This window comes from Pelmatolapia mariae, linkage group LG10_11, assembly GCF_036321145.2.
Source record: "Pelmatolapia mariae isolate MD_Pm_ZW linkage group LG10_11, Pm_UMD_F_2, whole genome shotgun sequence".
NCBI lineage: Eukaryota > Metazoa > Chordata > Actinopteri > Cichliformes > Cichlidae > Pelmatolapia > Pelmatolapia mariae.
This window is the reverse complement of record NC_086236.1, coordinates 59,570,117-59,591,368: the sequence shown is the minus strand read 5'-3', so window position 1 is coordinate 59,591,368 and position 21,252 is coordinate 59,570,117. Positions and strand designations below refer to the sequence as shown.

At 43.5% G+C, this 21,252-nt stretch overlaps 3 protein-coding genes across 4 annotated transcripts; all 3 read left to right on the top strand.

Moving 5' to 3' along the window:
* The first annotated feature begins 58 nt into the window (after window positions 1-58).
* il11a (interleukin 11a) lies at window positions 59-4,568 on the top strand. Its single transcript, XM_063487752.1, has 5 exons — window positions 59-87; window positions 866-1,023; window positions 3,618-3,713; window positions 3,839-4,000; window positions 4,098-4,568. Exons 1-5 carry the CDS (start codon window positions 81-83, stop codon window positions 4,275-4,277), a joined length of 603 nt encoding a protein of 200 aa, XP_063343822.1. The 5' UTR covers window positions 59-80; the 3' UTR covers window positions 4,278-4,568.
* A 1,535-nt stretch (window positions 4,569-6,103) lies between these two features.
* Window positions 6,104-15,712, top strand: znf628 (zinc finger protein 628). Of its 2 annotated transcripts, XM_063487216.1 has the most exons (9): window positions 6,104-6,228; window positions 6,683-7,247; window positions 9,111-9,183; window positions 9,275-10,213; window positions 10,842-11,012; window positions 12,041-12,374; window positions 12,515-12,669; window positions 13,066-13,308; window positions 13,420-15,712. In XM_063487216.1, exons 2-9 carry the CDS (start codon window positions 6,862-6,864, stop codon window positions 15,415-15,417), a joined length of 4,299 nt encoding a protein of 1,432 aa, XP_063343286.1. In that variant the 5' UTR covers window positions 6,104-6,228; window positions 6,683-6,861; the 3' UTR covers window positions 15,418-15,712. The 2 variants fall into 2 exon arrangements, with proteins under 2 accessions (XP_063343286.1, XP_063343287.1); XM_063487217.1 differs by lacking the exon at window positions 10,842-11,012.
* A 2,109-nt stretch (window positions 15,713-17,821) lies between these two features.
* nat14 (N-acetyltransferase 14 (GCN5-related, putative)) lies at window positions 17,822-20,260 on the top strand. The gene is made up of 4 exons (XM_063486590.1): window positions 17,822-18,039; window positions 18,498-18,665; window positions 18,772-19,077; window positions 19,161-20,260. The coding sequence occupies exons 2-4, from the start codon at window positions 18,585-18,587 to the stop codon at window positions 19,602-19,604; spliced, it is 831 nt and encodes a 276-aa protein (XP_063342660.1). The 5' UTR covers window positions 17,822-18,039; window positions 18,498-18,584; the 3' UTR covers window positions 19,605-20,260.
* The last annotated feature ends 992 nt before the right edge of the window (window positions 20,261-21,252 follow it).

Here is a 21,252-nt window from a genome sequence, read left to right as displayed (position 1 = left end):
TTATTTATTAATTTTCTATTTATTTATTTATTTGCCTCCGTTTTTCTGCTGGTTTGCCTATCTCTTGGATCCGAACCAATATGAAATGTAAGTGATTATATGACTGTGGGTTTTAAAAAAAAAAGAAATCTTATAAATGTTTAATGTGTCTCATTTTTAATCAGCTTTGTTCTGATTTTTTTTTTTTTTTGTTAGTTTTTTGTTGCTGTTGTTGTTGTTGTTAAAAAGTTGCTTTCCCCCCACTGTGCACAGGTTAAATTATTTAGAGATCAGAAAATCTAAGCAACTGCTTCTTTATTGCTCGACTGAAGATTTGGGCAACTTAATTCTGTTAAAGTTGCTCTGGGACGGAGAGCTCAGATGCTTCTGCAGTGTTATTTTGGCTGCGATTCTTGTGGTTCACCTGTAATTATCAAGCATTCATCATCTCAACACCACTGTGGTTCCCTTTTAATACTTAGTCTACCTTGTACTTGAACTTGAAAGGACAAGAATGAATGAGCTTACTGTTAGGAGAGTTGACTTGGCTTGACTTGGTCTATATAATTTATACCACCGGCTCACGTACCTATCGAGTTGCAGGTGTGACAATCAGCGGCATTCATTGCTTTGCTTATGGTAAAGATGTAATGGAGCTATTCTGTGTCAAAGCCTGGCTTTTAATGTTTTAATGATTTGCATTCAGCCTGTGAAAACATGACTCTGAAGCTCTTCAGGATTCTTCTTGCCAAGTCTGGAGCTATTGTTTATATCATGGTGCAATATCTTCCCCTAAAGCTGACAGCCGTGCCCCGAGGCCATTATCATTATGGCGAGATGACAGCGCCTCTCCACTAATTGCTTCCGTTTTGTTCTACCCCTGCAGTGCTGCTCGACTCCTCCTCATCTCTCCTCTTCTCGCTGCTATTGGCTCAGCTGCCCGTGTTCACGTCTGCCTCTCCGGTGCCACAGCGGCGGCCCAGTGACTTGGATAAACTGTCCAATCAGACCAAAAATCTAATGAAACTCACCACAGAACTGCTGGTAAGTGATGAAGCTGTCGTCAAGACCATTAAGTTTACCAATCAGCCTCTGACAGGGGGAGTAGAGGCTGCGAGGCCCTGACCACCCCGTGCTAATTGAATTGGAAGACGATGCTGGTCATTACACCACAGACTGATCTTTTACTAATTGGATTTGGGTGCTAATGTTAGCTTTCGGTTTAGGTAACCTCACACATTAAACTGCACCGACTTTGCATCACGCACTATTGTGGAAACGCATACCAGGTTTGCTCGGGGCTTTAGTCCACCTTAAGCTGCTTTCACGAGTCCATCTGCATGCTTACATCGGGGTAACAAACGTCTCGGGGGCGGGGAGGGGGGATTTGACTCAGTGATCTCACTTTTAATCCACACGAGAGAGGCGGTCTGACTCAGCAGCATGCCGGTGTGCCTGGTCACCTCCCCTGGTGGCGGTTGCATTAAGACTTGGTGGCAAAGAAGGTGCCAGTGGAGGTGCAGTGAAATTAAATCTACCTCCATCCAGCTACAAAAACAGCCAAGCACGCCGTCTGTGAAATGACAGCAGCGTGTATCGCATGCCTGTTTACACAGAAACATGTTTATGGTCGGCGGTTGGTGAAGTGTTGAGTTTCTCTCCCCAATTAAATGCGACAAGTCTGGCCCGAAATCCTATTGCGATGACAGTCGAGTGAGTAGGGAAATCAGATTTGAGAACTTAGACAAGATTTGGATCCGACAGGTGATTGTGTATCAACACTGTGTTTTAACAGGTGAAAAGAAAACGGCATCATATCTCTGGATCTTTGGTTACACATGACTGATATTGATTCTATTTTTGCATTATGCAAATCTTTAAACTCTTTTGTTCAGGAGATAAAATTAGAAATAGCCACATACTCTCTCTAGTCTTGTCCAGCAGTGTTGAGAAAGTGTGTGTTTGTGTTTGTGCTTTGAAATAATGTTATAGCCATTGTGTAGTAGCATCACAATCTGAAATCCAGATGTGAGCACACCAGGATTATCAAAGGGCATCCGAAACAGTGTTAGACAGTGTTCACTAACACTGGGGATTTATTTTTAATTCCCCCCACCCCCTTTTTGTGTGGAATTCCACTAAAAAGAGGACAAAGTTAGGAAAGATAAATAGAATGGGAATCCATGGAAAGTCCCTGCAAAAGAGCAATGAAACTGATGCTTTAAAGAGGGAGAAATGTGCGTATGTGTATAAACATAGTTCTATATGGGCCCAGGTTTTCCAGTGTGCCTGTATATGAGTCTGTGCACGCTTGCATACATACAAATGTGTATACGTGTGTGCATGCGTTTGTCTGTATGCATTTTTGTGGCCGTGTGTGTGTGCATTGAGGGCTCTGTAAATAGCCGTGGTAGTGTAGGTGCGGTGTTTAGTGTTTTGCTTTCGGTCGCCACAGCAAAGTGACTTGATAAAAATCAAAAAGATTTATCACATTCCAGTATTTGCATTCAGGAAGAAAAAGGTTGGATGCTAGGTTCTGTCGGGTGAGGTCATGGTCTGGGATGAAGAGAGCGAGAGAAACTGGGATAAGAGGCAGAATTAAAGGCTGAGAAAGATGGGGCAAAAACCACAAGAGATGAAGAGATCAGAGAAACAACTAGATGACAAGCCGGTGGTGTGTGTGTGTATGTGCATGCATGCACATGTGCACGTCATGTTGCATGTGCCTGTGCACCTGGTATGAGACACAGGGAGAGGCGAGGGAGGGGGCAAGTAAGGGACAGCAGGGGAGAAAACGGCAGCGGAGACAAAACATTGGACCACAGACATAAGTGAGCTCTTATGAAGGGCTGATGGAGAGACAATACAGGACATTTATCTCCAAAAACATCAACGCAAACAAGTGGAAGCAAACAACAAGTAATGCAAGGGAAGCACAGAACAACAGGTTAAGGAAGCAATAAGCGCACTCAACTTGTTTATACAAAACATTTCTCAGCAATCATTATTCTAATGTTGTTATGTTCCTCTGCCGATTGGAAATGACGCATACCACTTCACTCATCTCTATTTGTCCCTATTCATTACTAAAATAGGCCTACATCTTTAATACTAAATTGCACTACTGATGAGCTCAGCTGCCCTTCCAAAGTAGAATCCCATAAACCTGGCATTAGGTTGTTTATCCCCCTCTGCTGGTCAAAGTGGGCACTACACCTGCTGTCTGGACGTAGTTTACAACACAACTTGAGCTGGGCAGCAGCACTGCGTCATTCTTTCTTTTTATAGCTGTGACCCTGGAGTTTCCCCACAGGCCTGTGTTGTCTGTCCCACTTGGAGCTTTCTTAGTCACTGCGTATGTTGTTATCCACACTCCCAGCAGAAAACATCCTGTGGGTTCAGCTCATTTGCTCTTATTGTTGACATTTGGGGAGGCTGAATGTGGGTGAACTCACACTGACCCGATCGACCACACTCCCCTCAGTGAGAGCTACTGTCTCTAAGTGCAGAAAACAGGCACCCAATCAAGATGCTAGACTAATACTTTCCTCATGCTGCCGTGACTTGTTTCAGGATGAGTAAAATTGCACTGATGTAAATTGCTAAGGGGCTGCTCTGTGTCTTGTTTTCTCTTTCAGAAGGAGCATGCATTTGACTCAGAAGTGGAGCCCCACAGGTTCAAGTCTCTGCCAGAAATGAGCAACAGATCAGCCCATGACCTCAACAATCTTGAGGTAATGCTCTGATAATGTATTTGTGTGTGTGCATGTGGCAAGAAAGAGAGAGAGGGGGGGCGGGGAGCTGGCCTGTTTCGACACTCCCATGCTAAGTCTCTGAAGTATTTTTGCGTTGTTTCCAGCTGAAGCCCACGCTCTCACAGCTTCATTCCGACCTGAAGCTGTACGAGCACCACTTTGAGTGGCTCAACAGAGTGTCGAAGAAGCACCACCACCCTGCAGTGCCCAAGCTGGTGGAGATGATCAGAGAGATGAAATCTCTCATCACTCTGCTGCACCGTCAGGTGAGGAGCTGAGTTTGTCTGTTCGATTCTCAGCGCGTGCCACCACCGCTGCGATCGAGCTTTCTAATCGTATGTTTGCCCGTCTTCTCCTCCACAGATGCTGAGAGTTGAAGCACCAAGGCTCAGTCCGGCGACCCCCTCCCTCCCCCCTCACCTCCCCTATCAGTTTGATGTCCTGCAGTCCACCAATGAGCTTCTTCAACACTTCAAGCTCTTCTGTGACTGGGCGTACAGAGCCTTCCTCAGCCTTAAGCCCAAGGTCACCGCAGTCCAATGATGATCCAGAAAGTAAAAGGGGGCTGCAGAGCCAGTGAGAATACATGGACTTCCATCCCCATCAAAAGGGAAACAAGACCATGTCAGTGTGCACTGTAGTTGACAGCATCCCTAAAGAGGCCCAAATATCAACCTGTGTGTCAGCATGTGTGTTGAGGAATGTGTCTTTCCATCAGAGCCATTGAGGATGCACCACAATGCAGCCAGTTACAACCATCGATTCCAGCTCAAGTTCCAGTTTAACTCCAATGATCATGTCAAGAAACTCCAAACTTTCTCCTTAAGCCCTTTTTCATGACCGTGTTATTTATGTATTTATTTATTTATTGAATGTTAGTTATTTATTTAATTTTTATTTATTTATCTTATTTCTGTACTAACGTGAACTCATTTGCCCACATTTCTGTAATCTTTCCCTTTCTCTTGTGTCTCACTGATCCTAAAAACAAAAACAAAAACAAAAACAAAAAACAAAAAACAAAAAACAAACACTGTAGCACTTCCTGAACTGATAGCTCTGATAATGACATTTGTATAAATCAGCTTAATTTACTTTTACATTTTTATTTTTCTTCAGATGATAATTCTTCCAGTAGATGTAGCATGCATTTTGGGCAGCCTAGGCTTTCACTATTGCTTATTTATAGGGCCCTTAAAGTATACGTTTCAAAAGCTCATAATGTCATCTCCAGCCATGGTAAAACATTCCACATGTCACATTAATTTATCAATTCCTTATAAAATTCATTTTACTTTATTTCTTCCATGTTAGGATGGTATTTGAAGAAAAGCGAATCCTTTCTTTCGTACCACAGTCACATTTGTGTTTTCAGTGCCTGCTTCCCTTGTGTTCTGCACGAGGAGGCGTAGTTAACATTGTGGTAAAGTCATATGAATGTGCCCTGTTGCTAAGCACTGATGATCCTGATTAGATTCTTTGCACAAACTTGTCGGGATTGGCCCTTCCTAAGAGTGGGATGGCTGATTTTGAACCTGTGCTTTGGTGTAGAAAAGTTTGGGGTTCTTTTGTTTTTGTTTTTTTGTTTTTAGTTAAACACCCAAAGCCTTAAAATACTATGTATTGTGACACTATGTTCTGTACAGGTGTACATAAATGTACAAGAATGTAAATGTTGTATACAGTGCTTTTGTGTATTATGTCGTTTTCTACAACATACTGTAGATGACCAATTTTATCACTATAATTTTTATTCATTCCTATTCTAGTATTTGTTACAGTATTGACTATTTATTTAAGTAACTTGGTGGAACTATTTATTTTGTGCTGCAGTGGAGCAAGTCTCCTGTCCTTTTGTACTTTTATACAGTTTTTATTCTTATTCGCTATTATTATACCATCACGTTTAAATTATTGTTGTAACATCAAAATGCCTCTTACACACACTAATTGGCCTCAATGTGAAATATGTGCCTTGGTGAAATAAAAACTTCAGAATGTGCACACTGGTTTTTGTGTGTCTTTAAATATGCGTGGCCTACTACCACACCTGTAATATGAACTGTGACAGATGGACGTTTTTTGAGGGGATGCACACTCAGAAACTACATTACCCAACAGTCTGTGCAGAAGAGTCGAGGCAAAAACTGATAAGTGTTGAGCTCGAATGTGAAAAAAAGCTTTTTAAATTAATTTGGAGCATCTTGGAGTATGGATCCTTTACTAATAATTAGCTTACGCCAAATTTTGGTTTTCTAAATGTTTTCTGGGCGAACGTCAACCTGTCTGTTCAAGCCCCCAGCCAATGGGAGTAGCTCATCTATTGTACGTATCAGCCAATCGCCGCCGCTGTTCTTGAAAGGCGGCATTGGGTGGAGAACTGCTGTTAGTTTGTGCTGTGTTTATTGTTAAGGTTGTGTGGATTAGCACTGCAGTGCCCAGTTTCTTTTCATATGATCAACAATATAGCTTTAAGATGAGTTAAGTACCCGCGGTGAGTACGGCCTCAGCCCGCATTCATGCACATTCATGGCGAGCAGTTAAAAGAAGCTGTTCCGCACTGAGCCGAAGGCTTGGTTAGCTTTAAAAGCAGGCCACTAACTGTTTTTGTTAATTCGCCAAAGAATCTGTATGTGTGTGTCTGCTTTAACTGCTGGATTGCAAGAGCTCGTCGGAAGACATTGGGACAGTTATAGAGTACTTCGGTGTGTAACTTTGCTGTAGCCGCTGGTTTGTGGTGCTAACAAGCACCGCACTGCGGGGAAGGACAGAAACCGTGCGCCAGTGTAGAGATACAGCGCACACGGACTGACGGCCGGAGGAAAGACAGCGGGGAGGGAGGACCAGCTCCAGAGATGGGAGGGAGGGAGGGAAATTTAAAGGGAGCTTTGCTACCAACAGTTACAATGTTGTAATACTGTATTTATTTCCATCTCCTTTTATCTCAGACGTGCCCTCATTTCGCTGCTTGGGATGACAGCTGGTGCTACAGTGGCCAGCAGGGAAGGAATTTATGAAGGCACAGAAGAAAAGATGAAAGAAAAACCATGATGCCGCACACAAACTGATCCTACTTACCCCTCTGCCTCTAAGGAAAACCCTCATCTGCCACCAGGTTGATCTGGTAATGGCCAACTCAGTGGCCCTTGTCGTCCAAGCAGAGCTTTTACCAGCTCAGTCCACCGCGTCCCTCTCACCTTTCCCGTCTCTTCTTGGTTCGGGAGAGGATGGCGAGGATGACAGGGAGAGAGGGGAGCTGGTGGAGGGAGAAAAAGGGGGAGTAGAAGGTGGAGAGGAAGTGGTTCTGGACATGGTGTCATCGTCAGTGTCCGGGTCAGTCCCGCAGCCAGAGCAGACGGATCATCCCTTCCAGTGTCTGGACTGTGGCAAGAGCTTCAGGTGGTCATCCAGGCTGACCCACCACCTGCGGAGCCACAACAATGAAAGGCCCTACCGCTGCAACCTCTGTCCCAAGGCCTTCAAGGGCTCCTCTGCTCTGCTCTATCACCAACGGTACACACACTAAAATTATGTTAATATTGAGGATTCACAGATTAGGAAGTTCTTGACCAGTTCTGATGTCTAAAATAACGTTTTGCTGTAGCTTTCTTCCTCTTAAAGGGGAGTTTTTCCTTCCCACTGTCACCAAGTGCTATCTCATAGGAAGTCATCTGATTGTTGGGGTTTTCTCTATATTTTTGTAGAGCCTTTACCTTACAATATAAAGCACCTTAAAGCATCTGTTGTTGTGATTTGGCGCTACATAAATAAAATTGAATTGAACATTTTAGCTTTTAGCAGATACCAGTGATGTTTTCCAGTTTGTTTTCTTCTGTTAATAATTCCAGTCTTTGTACCAGGAGGGGTAAAAAAAAAACAAACAAACAAAAAAAACGAACTGTGTTTCATAAAAAGATAAGCATCTCCTTGCTTTAGTCACACCAAAAAAACCACAAAAGGCAAATGTAAATGCATATATGTTGGTATGAGTCAACAAGGCTAATATCAGCCTATATCTGTATTTGGCCGTTATATCATTAAGTTATGATACTGTTACAGTTTTGTCTTTTAAGGCTAATACGGTTCCGCACTAACAAATTTAGTCATTTAACCTCCCTCACCTGCACATCTCAATGTGTCCTCATTAAATATGTTTGCCGAAGGTGGAGTTTTAGAAATAATGTGGTAAACCTCAGATCACAGCTTTTTCTCTTCTTCTCAGTTTCATCTAGGGTTTTTTTTTTCCCCAGAATGGTGAAGGCTCATTTAGATTTTTTTTTCCTCAATCTAATGTGACCTCCTGAGTGTAATGAGGGGTTTGCACCCTGTTGTGAACGCACTGTTCATAAAGGCATCCCATGATTGTGGACTTTGACAATGACACACCTCCTTGGTTGGATGTTGTGAAGTTGTTTTTGTAACCATGGAAATTCTGTCATCATGAACTTTAGCTGGCTTTTGATTTCTTTCAGGCCTTTTGGCGTTACTGAGTTGGCCAATGCATTCCTTCTTTTGAAGAATGAACAAAATTGTTGATTTGGCCACTCCCAAAGTTTATTTCATCCATCTGATTTATTTTATTCGTTTCAGCCTAATGATGGCCTCCTTCACTTCCATCGCCATCTCTTTGAACCTATTCTATTAGGATATCCAGTGAAAAGCTACCAAGTGCAAATTCAGCATTTGTAATCAACTCCAGATATTTTATCTGTTTAATTTATAACGAGTTAAAATCCACTGTGGAGGTGTACAGAGGCAAAACTACAAAATTATGTCGCTGTCCAAAAATCCCTAATGGACTAACTCGACAACAGGGGCTTCAAGAATTGTCTGCTACGTCTTTGTTTCAATCCTGATGGTGTTTTCATGTTCGCCATCTCATATCTAACTTGATGATGTACATTCTAAATACAGAAGACCTTCTGCAGTCAATTGGCTTCTACAGCTGAAATGCAGATCCATTAATATTGTAATTCCTGTGATCAGGAATACAGGAATAGTATGTCATGTAAAACAATATTTAATAAACCCAGTTTACTAGAACTGACCAGGAGATCAATCAGAAACAATGAGTGATTAGGGAATGAATGAGAAGAGGACTGAATATCAGCAGGAAGAAATACAATCTAACCAGCACCTCCCAGCCTGCCTTTTTCACATCTTTAGTCGGGCCACAGTCAGGTTGATGGAAAGTATCAAAAAGGCAAATTTCAATGTAAAATAAAGAGCTAATTTCTGACATAAAACAAGATGTTATACTATACGATGCATAGCAAAAGAAATTACTTAGATATGGGTTTGATTGTGTTATGCACAAATAATGATGTTATATGATTAACCATGTTTTCCTCCTGAATAGTTACCTTTATTTTGCAGGTCACACTCAGGGGAGAAGCCTTATAAATGTCAGGACTGCGGCAAAGCTTTCAAACGCTCTTCTCTTCTCCAGGTGAGACGCCAAAAAGGTTTTTTTTTTGTTGTTGTTGTTGTTTTTTTAATGTTTACAAATGAGATATTTGACCATATCGGTTTCTCCCCAGGTCCACCAGAGTGTCCACACTGGAGTGCGTACCTTCTTGTGTCCCTACTGCCCCCTTACTTTTAAATGGAGTTCTCACTACCAGTATCACCTGCGCCAACACACAGGAGAATGCCCATACCCGTGTGACACTTGTCCGAAGGCCTTCAAGAACTCAAGCAGTCTGCGGAGACACAAGAATGTCCATCTCGGTCTCAAACCTTACACCTGCACAGTGTGTAACAAATCCTTCACGCAGTCCACCAACCTGAGGCAGCACATGAGGATACATACAGGCGAGAGGCCCTACATCTGCGGTGAGTGTGGACGAAGCTTTACTCATTCGTCAAACCTGGCCCTGCACAAGAACTCGCACTCCAACCTAAACGCAGGTGGGAAAGAGGGAAAGAGGGGCGAGGATGCAAGGAAGAGAAATGAGGTAGTGGAGGTGGTGGTGGGGGGAGAGGAAGTGACATCATCAATGTTGACAGACATGGTGGGATTTGTGAGCCAGGAAGGAACTGATGGAGTCGGGGTGGGGATGGAAGAAGTGTTCCTGTCAACCACCTCCTCTGGCCAGAATCCAGGCCTTCTCCCCCAGCTCACCCTCACTTCTTCTGGGGAGAACGTGTGCACATCTAGAGCCATTGGGACAGAGGTTCACCTGAGTACAGACACCGGAGCCAGTGTGCTCTTGTACAGCTGTGGCAGCTGCAGCCACACTTTTGGCACACGGACAGACCTAGAGGAGCACCAGGCCATTCACATGGCTCCAGAGGAAGATGGGGTTGGTGGAGGGGCAGGGGTCGGATCTGGGATGGAAGTTGGGGATGGGCTGGTGGGAGCTGGACACCTGCTTGCTGACTTTGAGGAGGTGGTGGAAACTACCACAGTGGCTGAAAGTGGACACACGACAGAGGTGCTCCTTGGATTGTCAGAGGGAGCAGATGGCAGCAATGCAGTAAGTGATGGGTTCAAACGGATAAATGCACATTGCATAAAAATATTTATCTCAAAAACCGCCAACATCACACATTTCCTTAAATGCTTTAAAATAAGTAGTTGTAGTTGGACAATTAAGCCCAATTTAGATCCTACAAATAGTAGAAACACATTTATAATAGTGGTAGAACCGATTTGAAATAGGGCGTTAGGCAGGAAAAACTGTGATAACCACGAATTGTTGGTTGTGCACTTGAAACAGCTGTCAGTCAACTCATAGACTGACACAGGTTTTTGATAACTTGCGACAAACTTTGCGATTGGCTCATCCTGTCAACTGCTGCTGCAGCTTATGTGTCGTCTGAACGTGATGTTGGTGTGTGAAAGCCACAAATGATCAACACCCAAGCAAGCATTGTTAACATGAAGCCAGTGGTATGCAAAATAAACTGGCGTGAATTCAAAAGGTTTTTCCTGTTAGATAGTGTAGCTTCTGTTTTTTATGTAATGTGGGGCAGAAGTATAAGTACTCTTAATTAAAATATACTTTGAATTGGAGCAAATAAAAGTCTCTATAAAGCCAATGAGTTCAGTTTGAGGACATATATTTTTGATATGTATTACTACTTCCTTTGGTTTGTCCTCAGAATGTCGGCACCACCCAGGCCCAGTTTGACCTGTTACAGAGCTTCACTGAGGTGACTCAGAGCTCTGAGACCGTTCAGCCAGAGGCCAGAACCACATGGGCAGGGCTGTCATGTGGCTACTGCAATAAGACCTTTAAGACCAGCGGAGGCCTCAATAGACATGTATCACTGGTGAGAATGACTGTTGCAACTGTTCTACTACTAACACTTTTGTACAGATTACAAAACCTACAGCAAGACTAACATTTATCCATCTTAAAGGTCCTTTTGTTAACAAGTTAGTATAAGTGTGTCATGTATCAAGAATGGGACTTTTATGGATTGTTTTATCATGCCCATGTTGTGTCTGTAGCTCTACATGAAATCTAACAGGCCTTTCCAAAAGAGCCCTCCAGCTCTCTATGAACTGTCGGTAACATAAAAGTCCAAATCGCACACATTTAAAACCACAATCCAACTCAGTACAGTGATGCAGCTGAAGTCACTATGTTACATAAAACACAATGTTTTCCTGCAGTTGTGTTACCATTTCCAATAGTACATTAATTTTTAGCTAATTTTTCACTCATTTGTGTTTGGGAATGCTAAGAAATAATCCAACTAATTTTAAGTGGCACTGTAGGTGATATAGGAAAAAAAATGCACCCCACTCCCAGTCCTTGTTTATTGGTCTGAAACTGGTCTTCGAGTTTCCATAAGTTCCGATTTCCTCCAAGAATGTTTTCTTTTCCTGCTGAGGGAACATTGCCACCAAAAATAAAAGTAGCGCATTGGGTCTTCCGTACTTCAGCTGCCAGGAGTGCACGAAGACTCTTACACGGTCTTGCAGTAAGCAACAGGAAATTTAGTGTAATTTATTGCTTTTCTTGTGGCTGAGATGTTTTAGAGTCAGAGCTGGCAGTGCCAAAAAGGAAAAAAGTTGGACTGTTGGTGTAGGTGGGATATGCTGGGGGAAGGGGGGTGTAAGGCTGAGAGTGGTGACTAAAGAGTTGTGGCATCACAACATTATGAAAGTCTTCATAGCTTGTGTTCAAGGCAGTTTCTGAGTGAACTGTGTGCATTACTCTCTGGGTTCTGCATTTTCTATAATGTACTAATATTTATTTAGATCAGTGCTTTCTAATAATAAAAAAAAACTATCAAATGAACTACCTCCTGTTTTCATTTTCTTTTTTTTCTTCTTTTTTTTTTCCCTCCAGATGCACTCTCTTTCATCACAGTCCCGTTCCCAGTTCAGCTGCTCTGCCTGCGACCGCTCTTTCCCTCTTCTCTCCTCGCTCCTCACGCACCAACACTCCCACACTCCCGAGCAGCGTCTCCTGGCTGAGGCAGAGGCCGAAATCGTGTGCCCTCCGTCGCTTTCCTTGTCTCTCCCCCTTCCCTCTTCTCCGAGCCAGGCTGACAAGCAGCAGGAGGACCAGAGGGAGATTCATGTCGACATCATAGCCGTTGGAGAGGAACAAGAGGAGCAGCCAGCAAAACCAACCAAAGCCCACAAAAAGACGGGATCTAGCAAGAGCACTCCTGCTGGAGGTAAAGATATTTAGAAAGAAAGTAGATGAGGCATAAAACTGGGCTGATATTCAGTCTTTTTTTTTTCTTAAAGAACTCCTTATTCTGCTGTACTTTTTGTTGTTGTTGTTTTTAAACTCGTGTCTCACATGTTCACACAGAAAGGCCATACCGCTGTTCAGAGTGTGGAAAAGCCTTCAAAGGTTCATCAGGGTTGAAATACCACATGAGGGATCACACTGGGGAAAGGCCCTACCGCTGCACGGAGTGTGGAAAGAGCTTCAAGAGATCATCACTGCTCTCTATCCATCAGCGGGTAAGGCTCACTCTTCTGTTCCACTCAAATAAATCAAATAAGGTTTTAATTACCAAAATAATTTTCTTGATGTGAGGTTTCTTGATTGTGGTCTGTGTGAAACTCTACATTCCACTTGATTAGGTATTTTAGCTCTCATGTAATTACCTCTGGAGATAAATGCAGTCTACATCAGACAAATGCAAACAGCAAAAGGAAAAAAAAAACTTTAAATATGGTGTAAGTTATTGGTCTCTCATGACTAAAGTCACTGTCACTCAGTGCTTCAGTTCTCATATTTTGATGTTCCCTGTGATGACTTCCACTCTTCGTCAAGCTCAGTTCTAGATTCTTCTTTTGGTAGGACACTAAAAATTAACACCCCCACCCCTTTTTTTTAACATATATCTTACCTAGGTGCATACAGGTGTACGGGCGTTTCAGTGCCCTCACTGCCCACTCACCTTCAAGTGGAGCTCCCACTACCAGTACCACTTGCGGCAGCACACAGGTGAGAGGCCATATGTGTGTAAAGAGTGCGGCAAGTCCTTCAAAAATACCAGCTGCCTGCGCAGACACAGTCAGATGCACTCTGGTCTGCGGCCTCATACGTGCTCCATCTGCTCCAAATCCTTCTCCCAGACGTCAAATCTGAAACAGGTCAGTGCAGCTGCAGTGTCATGTTATAAAATGTTCAGTTTTATCAACTGATTTCATAACTTCTCTTTTTTTCTTTTCTTTTTTTTTTGGTTACCATTACTCTGAGAGCAGCATGAACGCACGCATTCAGGCGAGAGACCTTTTCAGTGCACCCACTGCAGTAAGAGTTTTACTCATTCCTCCAACCTTCAACTCCACCTTCGCACACACTCCTCACGCAAGGACTACAAATGCCCGTACTGCTCGAAGGAGTTTGTCATGCACTCCTACTTGCAGAGGCATATCCGCACCCACGGCACTGGCGTTTCCCTGCCATGCCCAGGTGGTGGAGGTAAAGACGGCGTGGCTGTGAAAGCCAGTGTTGGAGGAGTAACCACCACCACAACCCTGCTGAACCCCATCACCCTGGAAGCCTCAGGAAACAATGGCAGTCTGATTGTGTCCCAACCAGCACTTAATATTCCCCCCAACACCTCCCAGAACTACTTCATGATACAGACAGCAAGCGGCCTGCAGCTCATTCCTCTGTCATCGCCTACGCCAGTCCAGCCACCACCTCCTCCGCCACCACCGCAACCGTCCCAGCCTCAAAACTTCCTCCTCTTGCAGTGCCCCTCCAACAACGGCGGCCAGTCCAGCCTGATTCTCCTCCCCACAGCAAACAACCCTCCACCAGCTCCAGAGCCTCAGTCCCTCCCCGTGCTTCAGACTATCCAAGCATTCCAGCCTGTGCTTAACCAAAACCAGACTCAGATACCCCAGTTTCCATCTGTATCACAGCAACAACAAATCATAATTACTAACAACAGTAACAATGCACACACTCCAGTTGCCACACCAACGCACAACCTCTCAGCCAGCTCCCTACTTACGAAGCCGATACTGGGGAAGAGCACACGGACTGCACGAGGCAGACGGGGGCGCAAACCAAAAGCTACACTTCTGAAATCGGCCCCAACCCCAGTCAGTCACACTGCAGGCGGAGCTGCTGCAGTAACAAACTCTAATGTGACCAGTGGCACCCAGACTATTACTGCTGCTAACACTACCACAAACTCATCTTCTCTACCCACAACATCTCACACCATTACCCCGACTCTGTCATCCCCTGCCACTGTAGCCCCCATAGCGGATACCTCAGGACCCTCGCCGACTGTTACCATGGTTACACCAGCCACCACAGTAGCTGCAGCATCAGATTCTGCTCCTGTCCCTGCAGAAAGGAAACCTCATTCCACTGTGGAGCAAATGAGGACAGGGGAAACTTTGTCAGGGAAAGAGTTTGTGTTGTGTTTTGATAATGAAGAACAGGCAAAGGAGGGGATGAATATCGGGGAGGCCGGGGAGTCATACGTGCTGCAGTTTGAAGGGAATGCATCTGGGGAGGCAATCGATGAAGGAATGGGTGGAGAGAGAAAGTCACTCGTGCTGCAGTTCAAGACAGATGTGCCAGGTGAAGAGGAAAAAGGGGTAGATAAGGGAGGGATGATGTCACTCCTGCAAGAATGGAGTGGAGAAAAGCAGGATGGGAGACAATCAGGAGGGGATGGCAGCCAGGGGGAGTCGTATGTCCTTCATTTCCACACTGACACACAGGATAGTGGTTCAACCAGTGCTACCTTCAGCCAAGGGCAGGACAACAGCCTGCAGCTTTCGTGTACATCTACCCAAGGCTTAGTACCCCTTGATGGGCAGGAGGTGGTGTTTGAGCTGGGGGGTGAGACCAAGCTGGAACAGGAAACTGAGGAAGGCATGCAGATGATAGCCCTGATAGAAGGTGAAGGAGGAATGATTGGAGAGGAGGGCCGAGGTTGCAGTACTGGAAGTGGCACAGTTACTGAGGGTGGAGGAGGAATGGAAAGTATCTTTCAGCTGGAAAGTGGAGATGAAATTGTAATAATTGAAGTCAGCACCAGTAGCTTAAGAGAAGGGGGAATGGAGAGAGAAGGGGACGGGGAGATCCCACAAAGTAGCGAGGTGAAATATGAAGGTGTAACAGCAGAGGCCAAGGAAAAGTCTACAAAGGAAGTGAACTCTGCAGTCAGCTCAGAGGAGGACGCACTGAATGGACCTAGCTCTAAACCTAAAGAGGTGCAGTTCTCTAACTGAGAACGGTGTGCATGTTAGAGACAAATAAAGCGTATGTATGAGTAAATGCCTCACTTTTTGTGGGCTGTTTGTTAGCACTTTATAGTCAGTTGAGTTCTCATGCAAGTGAGCGAGGACATGCAGTTAGATGAGTACTGTGTTGTAATGCCATGCCAAATGTTATACATTTAAATAGGCTGTACATGGACCTCAGAATATTCCTAAAGATTAGTTTAAATGATACTGTCGTTGGCAGTTTTATTAAGTAAATATGTTTTTTGTGAATAAATGTTGTATATTGCCTACTTTCTTCACAATGTTAATAGTAACTAATAATTAATAAATCTGTTAATACCTTTTATCATTTGGATTTTTAATTCTTTTTACTACTTGTAGGTAGGGTGTCCACATCCCAACAAACAAAATGTGGAACAAAGAGTGTGTTAATATTGTTTAGTCGTATTTCACCTGCTCTTTAGTTTCAGTTCAGGGATACATCCAGAGTTAAGCACGTGCATTTCTGAGGTACATACAAGCCACAAGGCGGGATGACTGGTCAGGTTTCAAATTCATTTCAGTTCATGGACTGCATGCCACCACTAAAGGCATATATTTAATAAGAGCAACACTTTTTTAAGTAATATTAAAAGCCCACATCACAGCACCACAAATAGCCTTTGATTATACACTCACCCGACCATTTCTTAGCTATACCTTGCGCGTAATGAGTTAGACCCTCTTTTGACTTCAGCACAGCCTTAAATCTTTGTGGCACAGATTCAACAAGGTGCTGGAAACATTCTCCAGGGAATTTGCATCACAAAAATGCATCACAGATAGCATCTGCAGATTTGTCAGATGCATGATGTAAACCTCCTGTTCCACCACAAAGGTGCTCTGTTGGATTGAGATCTTGTGACTGTGGAGGCCATTTGAGTACACTGAACTCACTGTCAGGGTCAGCAGCAGACCACATAAACTGGATGGGGAATCAACTTTGATGAGGGTCATTTGGCTCAAGTCACTTTGCTATTTCAAATTTTTGCTTTTAAAAATGCTATGCTCCAGCTGCAGAAATGGGCAGTTGATTGTGAACAAACAATATCCATATTTTCAAGTAGTGTCATGCTTTAAAACTAGCACAAGGTGATGAATGACCTGCTTATGGTGTTAGTGGGACATGAGAGGTACTTCCCAAAGTGTGACTTGCATTAAATCATCTGCTCATCCACACCAGGCTACACTAAACTACTTTGAACTGAATAATTAAACTGAGGTTGCACTGTAATAACGTTTGGTCTTTCATCACAAAACAGTATGAATCAATGTAACTTATAGTTGGAGTGTATCAGGAGAATTCAGCTGAGGGGGCAAAGTGACTTTACTGGGATTGGACTGGATCCCTGAGGCTCATCCATAACACTGATGAATAAAACAGTTTGACACAATTTGAGCTTTGTTGTATTTTCCCGCACAACAAAGATCGGTCTTTAGTAGATGGACATGGTCAACAATAATAATCAGGTAGATACTAACACGCTGTGTGAATGGGTACAAATGGAGCACTCAAAGCTGTAAAATGCTTTGAGTGCTCGGAGTTAATAAGAACCAGATCATTTACCATTTATTTGTTACTAAAGAACTAAGTATACCAATGAAATATACCCCACACCATTACACCACCACCTCTAGACTGAACTGTACATACAAGGCAGGAGGGTTCCACAAGATCATATTATTTACGCCAACCTCTGATCATACCATCTGAATGTTCTAGCAGAAATCAAGACTCATCGGACCACACAACTTTTTTCCAATCATCTATTGTCCGGTTTTGGTGAGTCTGTGTGAACTGTAGCCTTGGTTTCCTGTTCTTCGCTGACAGGAGTGGCACCTGGTGTGGTCTTCTGCTGCTGTATACCATCTGCTTTGAGGTTTGACTTGTTCATTCAGACATGCTGCATGCCTTAGTCATGACGAGTGGTTTATTTGACTTTTGCCTTCCTGTCAGCTTCAAGAGGTCTGATTATTCTTCTCTGATATCTGGCATCAACAAGGCATTTTCATTCAAGTGCCGCTCACTGGATACTTTCTCTTTTTCAAACCATTCTCTGTAAACCCTAAGTGCGTGTGAGAGAAAATCTCAGTAGATCAGCAGTTTTCCCAAATGCTTAAACCAGCCTGGCTGTAGTTTTGGCCATGCCTACAGACCTAAATGCATTGAATTGGTGCCATGGGATTGACTGGTTTAATACTTGCATTAAGAAGCAGTTAAACAGGTGTACCTAATAAAGTGGCATACAGCAGCGACTTTGCCATTGTAACTCCATCCAGACTGGAACTTGGTTGACGTCACTGCCCGGCCACCAGACGTACGCAGCGCTGTCACGTTGCGTTCGCTATTCACGTAACAGTTGCGCAGTGTAAGTTTTACGTACGCAAATGGCGTAGGCAGCCACATTGAAAGCGTATAACGGGCATAAAATAGAGTAAGCTTGTATTCATAATTCCCTTCTTTCTGCAAGAAAACATATGATGGTCATTCAGTGAAACGTGCCAAACGTACACGGGCTAAAAACCAACAGAAACGCCCAGAGCGCGTTTCCCACCTTTCAGCTTGATCTGAGGTACTCTGTGCAGAAGGTAAGCGGAGCGGGGGGTTAAATGTGTCAGGAGACCGCAGCACTTCGTAATAACCATATAAGGATTTGAACCAGGTCTTTTCGCTTTCGAGTGTACCTTTGATGATCTCTGTTAAATGTAAAGACGAAAGCTTGATGTATGTGAATTATACAGTACTGAAAAACGGTGCTGCAGGCTGCAAATCCCCCATAATCTCCATCTGCCTTTGTTGCTTGGAGCCAGCGTGAGTGTGCTGTTACAATGCAACTACTGGCTCAGTGGAAGCGAAGTCTAGTGCATTTCGTAGTATTTCATAGTTTTGAAATGTATTGACCTATTTTAACTACGTCACGTTTGTCATACTATGTGTTTAAAAAAACACTAACCAGTATTTCATTGTCCAACAAAATCATCCACGAGCTTTTCACTAATGCTAGCCCCCAGAATTACATCCTCCTATCCATTCACTCCTCTTCAAGGCTCCATGTGCAGGCGGTGTGGATGCTGAAGTTTGCAACATAAAACAGCATTGGAGCAGGCCAGCTGTTTGAGCAAAAAACCTAAATATGGTGAGGCTGGAGCTTGACCAGGTGGTGATGAGGAGGATGAAGGAGGAGGACATCGAAATTGTGAAAGCCCTTATCAAGGTTTGTATTTAGACATGCTTTGGGCTTCATCGTGTTGGGTATTAAGTCACATCCTTTTGAGGTTTGTGCCCTTTCTTTAAAAAAAAGTGCATGAATTTCTTTGCAGGAGGGCTGCGAGGGCACAGAAAATCGTCTCATCCTCCACATCCTCACTCGCCCACTCTGCCTTTTCATCCTGGCTGTGTTTTCCTCAATTCTGCGTTGCCTTGTCCACTCTTTCATCCTGGCCCTTGCTATTCCTGTCTTCCTGTTAATTGTCTTTCTCAAAATCACCATGCCGCGGTCAACCGGGGTCCTGGGCAGCAGCCGGCCCTACTGGGACTATGTGGGTAGCAGCTACAGAGAGGCACAGGATGACACCCTGCAGAATCCCTACTGCCGGATCAGTGGCAAGACACCATTTACAAAAAAGGTTAGTCTGTTGACTTGCTGAAAATTCACTTTTTTTGAGCAGTTTTTATTTAAGACTAGTCGCTAAATATTACTTCTGTTCAGCCAAAGCGCCGAGCTGGATCCAAAGACAAGGACAAAGAGGCGACAACAGAAAAGATCACTCCAGAGAGGGAGCAGGCAGCAGGGCAGGTCTGGCTGGCAGAATGTGAGGGAGATATCCTGGGCTGCATCTTCCGGGAGGGCGAGACACGAGCGGGCATCAGCAGGATCTGCAGGCTGGTGACAGGCTGTTGGTACCGCAGGGAGGGCCTCGGTCGGCTGCTTGTCCAAAGCCTGGAGCAGAGAGAGAGGGAGACAGGGGCACACAGAGTGTATGCACACGTTCCCTACCCCTCAAAGTTGGGGGAAGCCTTCTTCAGGAAACTGGGTTATTGCCAGCTTGGGGTGGAAACTAGTGATGAAGATGATAAGGAACTGAAACAAGAGACTCCTGAGAGAGGCTTCCTGGGCTACCCCCTCACTAAAGTGTTTTACAAAGACTTGTGATTGACTTTTAATGGACACGTGCAGTTTAAAAGGTAAAGAAGTGCGTCTGATTTCTGCGGCAGCATGTTCAAGTATTTCATTTATGTAATCTTTGTGTTATTTATTAGATTATTTATTGAGTGTGCTGCTATCCCGAGGATTCATTTGTTTTGAGTTTATTTTTTATCATCTCGTCATTTTCATTTAGATGAAAAACTGATTCTTTATTTAATCATTCAAAGATTGCATGATCATGCCTCAGCTGTGCTGTTCTCTGAGCATTTGTAATAAAATAATAATTAAATTTCATATCTGTTTCCTTAGCTGTGTTTGTGCAGTTCCTTTTCTTAAAAAAATCAACACTGTAAAAGGTGTGTGTGCGCGCGCGTGTGTTTGTGTGAGACTGCACGCATTTCTTTGTGTGAAACCAAATAGATGTGTAGGAGGCTGTACAGTTACTGTATAGGAAGTATGTGCGGTTTCGTGAATATGCAGAATTTATCTACTTTTATCTCTGCACTCCCTGACTGCCGCTGCTCACCTTCGTAATAGCTTGTGGGTCGATGAGGCTGCAAAAACAGCACAACCTCAATAACGTTTTCTTCCACTTTTAGTTTTCTTTGTTATATTTTAGGCGATGGTAAAGTTATCAATCGCAAAGAGAGTGCATGCTAGTGTTAATTAATAAAATATATAGTGCTTTAACAATGTGTTCTTGTTTAATTATACATTATATTTCCTTAATGAAGAGGAAATAAATCATTATTTTCCACTTTCATTCATTTTAATTTATACACTATAAACTGTATTATCTTTTTTTTTAAATTGGAAGCTATTGTGGGTCACAGCATCATAAATGAAAGGATTTTGTGCTTTTTTTTCATTTAAATTTACTTTATAGTTAAAATACTAAATGTAGATTCATTTTGCAGAAAGTTGCTATTAGCTGCATCCCCAAAATACTGAGTTATTACAAAGATTTAATCAAAATCAGTTATGCTTTCATTTGTATGGAGATTGTAGCACGGTACGTAAAATTTATACATAGATATTATGATTTAAGCATGTGTGTGGTTTGCAGGTGAATGGCAGTTTATATGACTAAGTGGGGAAATGCACACAACCCCCCTGCTTGAGGCTAACCTTAATATGGTTAGCAGCCCTCACGCTTGCATTGCGAGTCTACCCCACTGCTAACCTCAGACGATGTCAGTATAGCATCAATCTGCCACACATAAACACCACAGGATGTTTGTGCAGTGTTAATGTGTGTGGGAAGGAGGCATATCACACCTGATGTGAAGGCAAATATAGGCCTATACTTTGCTGCTAAATCATGCAAGCCAAGCCATAGTGGAAAATCACCGTCCTTTAATTAACTTAAATGACAAAGCTGAAACACCTAGTAACACAGCAGTGTTGTAGCATGCACGAGTAAGTGTGTGGTCAGGGCATTTTCACCTTGTAAAAGCTGTAGTCTTTACTTGTGACACTTCTCGGTCATCATCAGGTTGTTTCCACGTGACTGCCAAACAGTAGACACCTGTAAGCTGGGCCTCTACCCGCCTGATCTGTAGCTATTATTGTTGTCAGGAAACAGATGTGAGTTCACACACTGGAAAGAAAGTCTGTTTGTGACTGTGGTCATATGCGTCTGCACGGTATGGCT